The 12,433-nt window shown below is 35.5% G+C and overlaps 1 protein-coding gene across 1 annotated transcript in view; it reads right to left on the bottom strand.

The window, feature by feature from the left end:
• The window catches only part of CEP57 (centrosomal protein 57), a 55,441-nt gene that overhangs the window by 3,285 nt on the left and 39,723 nt on the right, over positions 1-12,433 (bottom strand). The window contains exons 6-10 of the mRNA XM_037163447.2: positions 12,315-12,392; positions 7,499-7,606; positions 6,921-6,998; positions 555-796; positions 98-242 (exon numbers count right to left, since the gene is read on the bottom strand). Coding sequence (XP_037019342.2) covers positions 98-242; positions 555-796; positions 6,921-6,998; positions 7,499-7,606; positions 12,315-12,392 — 651 coding nt within the window. The remainder of the gene's footprint in view (positions 1-97; positions 243-554; positions 797-6,920; positions 6,999-7,498; positions 7,607-12,314; positions 12,393-12,433) is intronic.

Raw genomic sequence — 12,433 nt, 5'->3', positions numbered from 1 at the left:
TACATTCACAATGTCACCAATTACTCCTTCATCAATGTGAAGACAGGGCTGTTTGTTTTCTTAACTGTTAGAAATGAGTAAAGGGAACCTGAGTTACCTGGGCTTGGTATTTTCGAACTTTAGTTATTTGATTGGCCTTTGCCTCCATCCTTCCCACTAAGGTCTCCAGTTCGCACTCTAAACTGTCTTTCAGTTCAGCGGTCGGTGACTCTTGGATAAGTTTTGCAAGCTGCTGGTGATCACTACATGAACACAAAAGCAGGGTCTGGTTAAGTTTCCCGTGTTTTCACGGTTAGTCCACATGTCACTCACCGCGGGCCCACTACTCTGCACTAAAAAATGTTTCAATTTTTTCAATAGAGTAATACATTTATAAATTATCAGTGATAATAAGAGTTGCATTTGCTAAAGTCCTAATAAGTTGCTTAATAGTTAGTGCAAGGATTGTGCTCCACAAAAAGCTGTTGAACAAACAAAAGATATGACTAGTGAAGTCATCAAAGTTAAACCAGATTTTACAATTAAAATTAAAAAATAAAAAATCTAAAACTCACAAGCTCATTTGCCCAAATTCATCTTGTAAAGTCTGTAAGACCTCTGACAACTCTTCATTAATGCTGCTGGACGAGGGAGGCCTTGCGGACAACTTCTTACTTTTACCACTTCGCGAAGACGCTTGCTTTGCCAGAGGAACGCTGTTGATGACCCGGTCATTGCACAAGACTTTACTGTGCTGCTTCATTAGATGCAAGACATGCTGAACATTGGCTACCACAGCATGACTGGGACTGGTGGACTGAGGAAAAATGAAGAGAAGTAATTCGAAGCCATCTTTTTTACTCCCTAACTTTGGTAAAAAAGAGCCCCCACCTCCCCTCCAACACCCTAGGATATGTCTCCTAGTTTAGTTAAATCAATAACCAAATCTTATGGATTTAACATTTGAAATATCGCCTGTCCTTTTACTCTCCACCCTACTGTCAATTGACTTGGTTTATGCATCCACCTCTTAGCCATAGGAAAAAATACCCTAAACTGGTCTCTTTGTTCCCAGCCTCTCTGGTCTCTAACTCCACAGTACTATCAGCTACCCTAAAACACTATTCTGATCATGTTGTTCTATTTGAAATCCTCAGATGTTAAGCCCACTGGTTCCAAACTCAATATAAAAAATAAGGTCCTACATCAACTGAGGTGCAATTTATACTTTCTAGCCTCATGTCCCATCTCCTAATTTCTCTCCATTATTTGAATAAACCATATTTGTACATGCCATTTTCTTTTGTGTGACATTTTTATACCATTCTTTAAAACCCAGTTCAAACATATAATTTTAAAGATTTTCTTAAACCCTCCAGGTAATTAATTTGTCCAACTCAGATCATTTCTGGCCTTTAGTGCTATTGCAGTATTCACCGTCCTATACTGTACTTGTGTCTGTTTCACCTGTTAAACAGTGTCTGTACTTCCAGATGATAGGGATTGTTACTGCGTTTACTTCCCTATCCTCAAATAGTAGAAAGCACTAAGGTCATGTTTGCCACATAATCAACACAAAAAACCTGGTAGTTTTCTCAAAATTTTTGTTTTGAACATTAGACAATAATTTTAACATGCTATTTCAACTCACAAATTGATGGGTGAGCTAACTTGGCTCCAAAAGAATCATCCAGATAACATATTTAATATGCAGATTATTAGGCTGCACTCCAAACTCAATCGGTATGGGGTAATGGACTGGAGACACAATTTTTTTCACTTCATTTAAATTTTTTTCCTTTCCTTTTTTATTTAATTATTTTTCAAGTACCGTTTTCTGTCTTTTACTCCCATCCCAGCCCACCCCCCACCCCAGTGCTCTCTACCTCCCTCCCATTTCCACCCCCCTTAGTTATTGTCCCTGTGTCCTTTATACTAGTTCCTCTAAATCCCTCCCCCTTTTCCCCTGAAATTCCCTCCCCTCTCCTCTCTGGTCACTGTCCCCCTGTTCTCTATTTCAGTGTCTTTGTTTTTATTTTGCTTGCTTGTTTGTTTTGTTGTTTAGCTTCCTGTTAAAGGTGAGATCATATGGTATTTGTCTTTCAACACCTGGCTTATTTCACTCAGCATAATGCTTTCCAGTTCCATACATGCTGTTGCAATGGAGATACTTATTTTTAAGACTGCCAAATTGACTCTGAGGTTTGGAAACCATTGTGCTAAGCTAAATGTATGTTCTTTTCTAACCCTAGTTTCTATTGTTAGGTAGTAAGTTGATTTTGGCAATTTACACAAAGAGGTATACATCACATCCAAGTGAAGCTTATTACAAGAATGCAAAGCTAATTCAAAATCCAACAATCAATTAATGTAATTCAGTACCTCAACAGGATAAAAAATGTATAATCATATCATTTGATGAAGAGAAAATCTAATACCCATTCTGAGCATTAACATTCAGGAAAATATGAACAGAGGGAAATTTCCTCAAGTTGATAAAGAGCACTGGCAAAGAAACTATACCTAATATCATACTTACTGGTGAAAGACCAATGCTTTCCCCTTAACATCAGAAAAAAGGGCAAGAATGTCTACTCTCATCACTCTTACATGACATAATACTGGCAATCCTAGCCAGTGCAGTAAGGCAAGAAAAGGAAATAGAAGGCATACAAATTAAAAAGGAAGAATTTAAACTGTCCCTATTTTGAGATGACATGATTCTCTATATAGTGAATCTTAAGTAAACCAAAAAATAATTCCTGGGATTAGTAATTCAGTAACGTAACAGAATTTAAGACCAACATACAAAAACCAAATATACTAGCAATGACCACGTAGAAACAAATTAAAACAAATACAATTTACAAACAACCCCCCAAACTGAATATAAAGCATAAAGCTAATAAAACATATGGAACTATTATGTCAACAACCGTACAACACTGATAAAAGAAATCAAAGACCTAAATAAATGATAGGCATACTGTACACATGGGCTGGAAGATTCAACAAGAATGTGGAATTTCCCCAAACTGATCTACAGATGTAATAGAATTTCTATTACAATCTAGTAAGATTTCTTTTTAAGATAGAGACAAGTTTATTTTAAATTTCATATGGGGTGGCAAAGGAACTAGAAAAGCTAAAACAATTTTGAAAAAAAATAAGATAGGAGGAATCACTTTCTCTGACGTTAAGACTTACTATACAAAGCTACAGTAATCTAGATAATGTGTACTAGCAAAGAGGTAAACACATATATCAAAGAGAATAAAAAATGAATCTTGACCTAATAGCTTCATATTACATATAAAAACCATTTCAAGTGAATCACAGGTTTAAATATAAAATACAAAACTATAAAACACAGATGGAAACATAAGTGAAAATCTATACAACAATACAACACAGGCCTAGGCAAAGAGTTCTTAGACATGAAACCAAATGCATGATCCATAAAAGCAAAGCAAAAATACAATTAATTACACTTTGTCTACTACTTGGAGAATATATTTGCAAACCACATATCTTAAACATGCCTTGTACTATATATATATATATATATATCCTGAAAACCTAATAGTAAAAAACAAAATCCAATTAAAAAGGGCAAAATATACAAATAGACATTTTGCTAGATATATGGGTAGCACATAAGTGCACAAAAATGTTCAAACATCATTGGTCATTAGGGTAATACAAATCAAAATCACAGTGAGGTCTCACAAAATACTAATCAGAATAGCTGAAATAAAACGTGATAATACCAATACTAAATGGTAAGAAAAACTGCATCTTTCACACACAGCTACTAGGAATGTAAAATGATACAGCCACTTAAAAATAACTGGACTTAAAAATAAATTCTTTAAAAACTAAATATACACTTACCATACAACCCAACAGTCAAAATCCTGAATATTTATCCCAGAGAAATAAAAATATATGCCCACACAAAACCCTGTACATGAATGTTCATACTGGCTTTATTTGGAAAAGCTGGAAACTACCCAAATGTGCTTCAATGGGTGAATGCATAAACAAACTGTGGTGCGTCCATACTATGGAATACTATTTGGCAACAGAAGAACTATGAACACATGATAATTTGATGGATTTGAAGGGAATTATGCTGAGTGAAAAAGTCAGTTTCAAAACACTCCATAATTGTATGCTCCCATTATGTAACATTTGGAAATGACAAAATTGTAGCTATGACATGGTGGTGGTTACACAAATATACATGATAAAACTGTAATGACCTGTGTTTGTACACACACACACACACACAGGAGTACATGTAAAACTATAGAAACCTGAAAGGTCTGTGCATTGTACTGATGTTGATCTCCTGGCCTTGATACTGTACTTCAGTTAGGTGCTATGTCACTATTGGGGTAAGCTGAATGAATGGAAAATGGGACCATTTTATATTATTTTTTGCAATATCCTATGAATTTATAATCACTTCAAAATAAAGTTAATCCATGTTGTATCAAGATAATTTAAATTCAACTACAATCAAATGGTTTAGAAATGGTAATTCCTCTTGCAAGTTACAATGTCATCAATAAAACCTTGATTACCAGGATACAAATTCATGTCTCATTTGTAACTTCAAACATTTACATGTGAAAATTTGTTGAATATGGGAAGTCACACTACAGCGCTCATGACTTGTAATATGTATTCATCATACTAATTGTTTATGTACACACTCTCAAGCAATATATAGTTTTTGAAAATCTTTCTGCTGTTATTTTTCTGATTGCTATTTATTAATGTACTTTTATGTATGTTGAATCTAATAGTAAAACATTGGACTCATATTTTGTCTTTTTAATTTCATCCTTCTAGTAATTCATTTTTGTTGCATTTTACAAAAGTATTATTCTATGACAATGTATTATTAAAAATAAAAATTGGTCCTTCACCATAGTTTGAGAAACACTCAACTAGGTGGCAGCACATTCTCAGTTGTTTGAATAATATTTCCCAAAGAATACAAATAACTTCAAAATGGGAGCTCAGATTGAAAAGCTCTGTCTTTGAACCTGTCTTGTTCAACCTTTGTATTAATGACATCAATGAGAATTACCAAAGATAGGCGATGATCTTTGGGAATAATATAAATACAAAAGAAGACCAAACTTAATTCTAATCTAATGTGAGACTGGGTGAATCTATGCCTATAGAGCTTCATTTAATTAAAAGTCCGTATAAAAAAATCAATTGCACAAATACAGAACCCAGAGAGGCTGGTGCAAAGATTCAGTAACAGATCTGTAATTCTGGTTGACTACAGAAGCAATGAGTGGAAGGGATGGTGTGGCTTCCCCCGTAACATACATGATACTAGGCTGGGTTAACAGACCGTCCAGAAGATGACACAGATTATTCTGTGCTAGTCAACCACATTTAGAGGCCTATATTCAACTTTGGAAGAAAAAGAGTGATGAGACAATAAAAAAACTCATAAAGCACATCTTATGATTAAGAGCTGAGGAAAATGTTATCTTTACTTATAACCTATTACAGAGTAAAAAGGTGAGAATAAAGATAAAGCTATCTTTAAAAAATTTTTAATTTTACAATAGTCATGAGTTCATTTATGTTTCATGTGAATCCCTAAGACTAGAAAAAGACTGATGAATAGATTTTATATAGTGACGGATTTGAACTCACTTAAGAACTTTCAAATAGAGCCATCTAGAAATATGATGGGATGTCTGAGGTACAACGATGTCTCATGGGTAGGCAGATTTGAAAAGAACATGCAATCATTATTCCAGATGTTTACATAATGAAGAGTGGACAGGAAAGTATGTAGTGCGTCTCTAATCAAACTGAAAGTAAGACTGGGACTAGGATACAGTCGAAAATAATTTCACATCCAGAATATTAAGGTTTAGTAGGATTGTAATCTGCTTTCTCAATGCATACTCAGTGATCCTGATGCAACTGGTCATTCGTTGAGAAACCTGTATTTCCAACCTAAGGCAAAGATTCTATGGTGAAACAAAAGAAGCGAGGTAGGAGGAAAAGATCAAGAAAATAACATGGGTCAAAAGAGAGCCTGCAGTCCAACGGGGGAGTGAGTGGAGGGTAAGGAAGGCGCAGAGCCAACACTGATGCTTTGTTTCAAGTGCTCTGTGCCTCGTACATCTGCAAAGGGCAAGTGGAAAACCCAGGAACTAGTCTACTCCCCAAGCTTTCAGTGAGGATTTGATGGGGGAAAGGAGGGATTAAAATTAAATAAATAGAGCAAATAAAATTAAAATGTACTCCCAAGGCCTCTTAAACTCACAGCCTAGTTGGGTGTTCAAGGCATCTATATGTGAAACCAACAATACAAGCAATCAAAAAGTGGTATAAACTAACATACAGTGCTAATAAGCACTTAGAAATTTCTCAGTACTTGCTGATATTTGACAAAATTATCACCTCTACATTGAAGCACTAAAAGAACGTAAGATTCAAGTTCATGTATAAGTGCTTCTTGGAGAATGAGTCTTATGAGTAATATGAAAGTGGGTAACAGAATGTGATTTTTATTTATTTAAATATATCTAAATATAAACCAATAGGATTGGAACTAAACATTCAATGCTACAAACATACTGTTTCTTATTGCCTTGACCCTTCTCTGCAACCACATCTTCTCCAAACCAGTCTCTATTTTGTTAGTAAATTCCTTTCCACAAATACTTTATCTGCTTTAAAGCGTCCCCATAGTCTCCCCTCCCTGCTTCCCCCATCCCATGAAACCTTTTTCCTTCTCATTCTGCCATCATTATGATCCACAATAATCCACAATGATAAAGGAACTGAAAATGTTTTCACCGTTTACAGGCATACACACAAATGAGTACATTTAACACAGAGATCTAAATTATACACACACACACACACAAAAATCCAGAGTTCAATCAACTCACCTTTCCAGCTACAAATGGCATATCACCCAAGCATAATCTATAATGTGGTTGTGCAGCAAAATAATTCCTAGAACCTTTCTGAGAGGAAAAAGAAACAATTTTACTCACATGACAATAAGAGCTAACTATACATGACAAACCTGAATCTTCAGCTTATTCTGGTCTACTACTTGCCTCATCAATATTGTCATTATGGTCTCAAGATCCTAATACTTGTCAACAAGCATCCTAGCCTAGGAAAGAAAAAACGGTACCTGACAAAATAGCAGTTACAGCCTAGTGTTGTGTGTATAAAACATTTTGAGAACAACAGATAATTCATGCAATACTGAATATTCACAACTAACATTTATGCAGTGTTTTATAATTCTAAAATGCTTTCATATACATTACCTCACTATCAGGGTAAAAACTGAGAAATAGGTATTACTTATCTCCATTTTCTTAATGAAGATACTGAGAATAAAGAAGATTTAATGTGCTCATCCAAGGTTGTAGTACCATATGGTTAAAGAGTGTTTTCATATAAATTACACCCGACAATAATCAGTACTTTGACTTACTGGTTGTTTTCATACCTTTTCTGGTGGTTTCGACTTCTTTTTTTTAATTTTTCTTGCATTGGGAACACAAGAAGTTGCCTTATCTTCCAAGATAAGTCTATTTGTTTCTAGACCTGTCTGCAACTAGAAAAAATATGAGAGTCTTTAGTTAATGCTGTAGAATTAAAAGCTATGATTTGAGATTTGTCATGTAAAAGCCTGTAAAACCTACACTTAGTAAACACATCCTAGCTGTATAATTATGTCTTCAACTAATCTGTAACTGTCAAATATTTTAAACCAATAACCAATATCTCAATTTATCTTGAAGTACAGTGTTATAATTTGTCCTGTCTTAGCCTAATTATTTGTAGTTGCTCCACGAATTGCAGCTAATGAGTTCAATGCACTAAATCTACCTGCAAACTTATTTCAGTGTTTTCTTTTTTTACACCCAGAATCTACAACAGTGTCGGACACAAAAGCAGTCTGAGAGCAAAACACTTTTCTTCCTTTTTTATAAACTCATACACTTAAAAGATAAGAAAAAGGATTGAAAATTTATGTCCAAAAGAACTGGAAGGTATGTCAGCAAATGTCAAGCCCCTTAATTCAGAAGCTTAGTAACTACATTCAAAATAACCTCGGTCTACACAGTAGACATTCCACAAGCAATTACTAAGGATTTCAAATAAGGGCTGCTGTTTTCTCTAAACCAACTTACAACTTTACTTAAAAAATTTAATACACACATACACATTTACAAGTTTATTAGTCTAGAATGTGGTTTTCAAACCTGCCTGTGCACTGAAATCGTCTGAAGATTATGAGAAAAAGTCTGATTGCTTTTCTCCAGACCTCCTGATTTTGAACCTTCCAGGTTTGGAAAATTTGTATTTAAAAGTATTTTAAAGTTCCTTGGGAAATTAAGATGGAGCCAAAACAAACATTTAGAATCAATGGATTTGTTAAAAGAAATACTGAGCCCTGACCAGTGTGGCTCAGTTGGCTGGGCATCATCCTGCAAACCAAAAGGTCACTGGTTTGATTCCTGGTTAGGGCACTTGCCTGGGTTGTGGGTTCCACCTCTAGTTATCATGTATGAAAGGCAACCGATTGACGTTGCTCACATCAATGTTTCTTTCTCTCTCTTTCTCCCTCCCTTCCCTTCTCTCTAAAAATAAATAAATAAAATCTAAAAAAAACAAGAACAAAAACTGAAATCATTACTAATACTTCCCTCAATGACTGAATTCTCTGGGGAAAGGCTCTGTTCAGTGACAAAGGAATACAGAATTTTCATTCTCAGGAGCATCTAAATTCCCACACATTTAACAATGTTTATAAATAATAAACTGATTAAATATAATTCAATGAACATATTACTATTCTAGAAGACCTAAAAAAACCAATGAATTTGAAAAGTATACAAAAGAACAATTTTTTCCAGTAATTTAACTTCCAGCTGGAAGCTGTCATATATTTCTGTGTCAGAGTTTTAACATTTTAAAGTGCTCTAATTAGGAGTTCCAGCCAAGATAGAGGCATAAGTAGAAAGAAACCCTTTGCTTCCTTGCATAACCAAAAGGAGGATAACAATCAATCTAAAATCAATAAACAACCAAAAGCACCAGAAAATCAAACTGCATGGAACTCAGACAACCAAGGAGTTAAAGAAAAAAATCAATGAGAACCACACCAGTAAGGTGGCAGACCACACCAGAGGACTCAGAAAAACCCTGGCAAGCCCTGAAGGGGGGAGGGCTTGGGGGCAGGAATGGCTCTGGTGAGCCTGCAAGGGAGGGGCTGACTGAGGCGAAACTGAGTCTCAGAGGTGGCAGTGGACTATGGAGGGTGTTGCCAGGGTGGGAGATACTCCCGGTCTCACTGGAGAGAATCCATTGAAAAGTGCACTAGAGATGAGCAGGCAGGCTGCACTGTTCCCTCTCTGTCCCCCCCCCCACACACAGGCAGCTCTGAGGTCAAAGAGGGTTGCCCTGCCTGGGTGAATACCTAAGGCCCTGCCCCCTTACAACTTATCAGCTGTGCCATGATCAAGAAATATGGCCCAAATTAAAGAACAGAGCAAAACTCCAGAGAAAGAGCTAAGTGATGAGGAGATCACCAACCTACCTGATGGAGAATTTAAAGCCCCGGTAATCAAAATGCTCCCAGATCTGATTGAGCTTAGTCGAAAAATGGAAAAACAAATGAAGGACACCCAAAGTGAAAGAAAGCAAAATATTCAGGGAACCAACAGTGACAGGAAGGAAGAAACCAGGTCTCAAACCAACAATTTGGAACAAAAGGAAGAAATAAACATCCATCTAGAACAAAATGCAGAAATGAGAATTCAAAAAAGTGAAGAGAGTCTTACAAACCTCTGGGACAACTTTAAACATTCCAACATCAGAATTATAGGGGTGCCAGAAGGAGAAGAACAGCAGCAAGAAATTGAAAACATATAATTGAACAAATAATGAAGGAAAACTTCCCCAATCTGTCAAAGGAAATAGACTTCCAGGAAACCCAGAGAGTCCCAAAGAAGTTGGACCCAAAGAGGAACACACCAACGCACTGCATCATTAAGTTACCCAAGATTAAAAATAAAGAGAAAATCCTAGAAGAAGCAAGGAGAAAGGAAAGAGTTACCTACAAAGGGGCGCCCATAAGGCTATCAGCTGATTTCTCAAAAGAAACCTTGCAGGCAAGAAGGGGCTGGAAAGAAGTTTTTGAAGTCATGAAAGGCAAGGACCTACATCCAAGATTACTCTATCCAGCAAAGCTTTCATTTAGAATGGAAGGGCAGATAAAGTGCTTTCTAGACAAGGTCAAGTTAAAGGAGTTTATCATCACCAGGCCCTTATTACATTACCAGAAATGTTAAAGAGACTTACCTAATAAAAAGAAGATGAAAAATATGAACAGTAAAATGACAACAAACTCACAACTATCAACAAATGAACCTAAAAGAAATGAAAATCAAGGAAAACAAAATCTAAGCAAGCAACCAGAACAGGAACAGAATCAGATAAATGGGCATCACACAAAGGGATTTCAGTGGGGGAATAGGGGGCGAAGTACATGGAAGAAGAAGTATAATTGGCAGGTATAAAATAGATGGGGAGAGATTAAAAAAATGGTATAGGAAACACAAGACTCAAAGAACTTATGTGCACAAGCCATGGACATGAACTAAGGGTGGGGGGAGTGCTGGAGGGCTGGTGCGGCAGGGCAGTGGTGGGTAAAGGGGGAAAAATTGGGAAAACTGTAATAGCATAATCAATAAAAAATACTTAAGAAAAAGGAAAAAAATGATTTAATTATCTTTTTCTCTTGTTTGATCTAACACTAAGAAGGTATAAAATGAAGAAGATGAGTTTATCACTGGTAAAATTCAAGCCCAGAATGGTTAAATACCTTGCTTAAGGCTATACAAACTAGGGTGACCTAGACTTGGAACCACTTACCATGACGCTTGGCCACTGTTCTTTGACTACAACAGTTTCACTATAAGAATGCAAAACCTTTACTGATATTACATTATCAGTCATAACTGATTTGGTCCCTACTCTTATGCCTGCTAAATAGAAAAGCAAAAATAATTTTTCAAATTAATAAACAATAAACTTGTTTAATTTTGTATTGCATGTACAAGGGTACTCACCACAAGATATATAAAGCACAACCCATAAGTTTCATGTTACAAGTGAGGAAATGTAGATACAGTAAGTGGCCCACTTTAAAGTGAAATTGGCAGAGAAACCAAGTAATTTCAAAATTCGTTGGCAGTCAAAAATAAAGCCACACAACTCAGAATGCACACTGAGGGGAAAAATATACAAACCGACCAAACAGCAAATATGTAAGAAAAATATATCAGCTTTAATAGAAAGAGAATATGCTAAGTCTGTGAATTCTGGGATCATGAATAGGAAGACAAGGCAACAAAGATGAGATTAATAGAATGGTTACAGTCCTGTGAGCACACTTGTGAAGTGATCCCAGGCATCTGGTCATAGCCTGGACTAGAAAGCTTCCATTCCTAATTGTTTTGGAATCAGGTCCTGCTTCTTATGTTAATATTATAATGAGAAAAGATAGATGCAAATGTTATACATGTAAAAAAAAAGACTGGAATTGGGAGGGCAATATATGGGAGACATTTGAATAAGTAAGATCCTAAGGGTAGAGAGTCAACAGTTATAAACATTAAGTTTTTTAATGAGCCTGTACATAAGATTTATTGGGTACAGAATTATTGCTAATTCATCTAGAAATGCAGTTCTAGTTTTTGTATATAAAAATGTTTTGGGGAATCCACAGTGCCTTACCCATTCTACCTAGTGGCCACTGAATAGGAGAAAAATCTAAGACTAGTGAGCAAACTCATTTTTTCTAATATGGTAGCTTTGGTGAATTAGTACATCAATAGCTATTGGGGAAGTCCATCACCTCAACTTCTGTTTTGGTGTCTTGAGGCTACCAAGGAAAAGAAAGCACCTATAAGTAGGATATTGAATGATGGCTTTCAAGTATTTCTAATAGTGGCCCATGTGGAAAGTTTTACATAATTATGTATTATTACCTTATTATGTATATAGTCTGATATTTAGTCTATTGATTTTTTAAAATACTGATTGTATTCTGAAAAACTCTAAAGAAAGGCTGAGTTTTTACTGTGTAGAAATGCTTATAATTTTCCATATTAAGCTATATATCTAAGCTATATATATTTATATAAGAGACCATTCCAAAATATAAATAACCTAAGAAGCCCAGTTAATCATCTATTCATATAAAGAGAGTAGTACAATATATGGGAAGCCTAACCATTCACATTTCAATGTACCTCAGCTGCTTTAGCCTGCATACGTTTTCTTTCCTTTTCTTCTTCACGAAGTTTTGCTTCCAACTCTTCCATTTTTTTCTAGTGAAAAATACATTCACAGTGGTTAACAGTGAAAAAGT

The sequence above is a fragment of the Artibeus jamaicensis genome, unplaced genomic scaffold, assembly GCF_021234435.1.
Source record: "Artibeus jamaicensis isolate MK-2021 breed Jamaican fruit bat unplaced genomic scaffold, CSHL_Jam_final contig_585, whole genome shotgun sequence".
NCBI classification, from domain to species: domain Eukaryota; kingdom Metazoa; phylum Chordata; class Mammalia; order Chiroptera; family Phyllostomidae; genus Artibeus; species Artibeus jamaicensis.
This window is presented reverse-complemented; position numbering and strand designations above follow the sequence as displayed.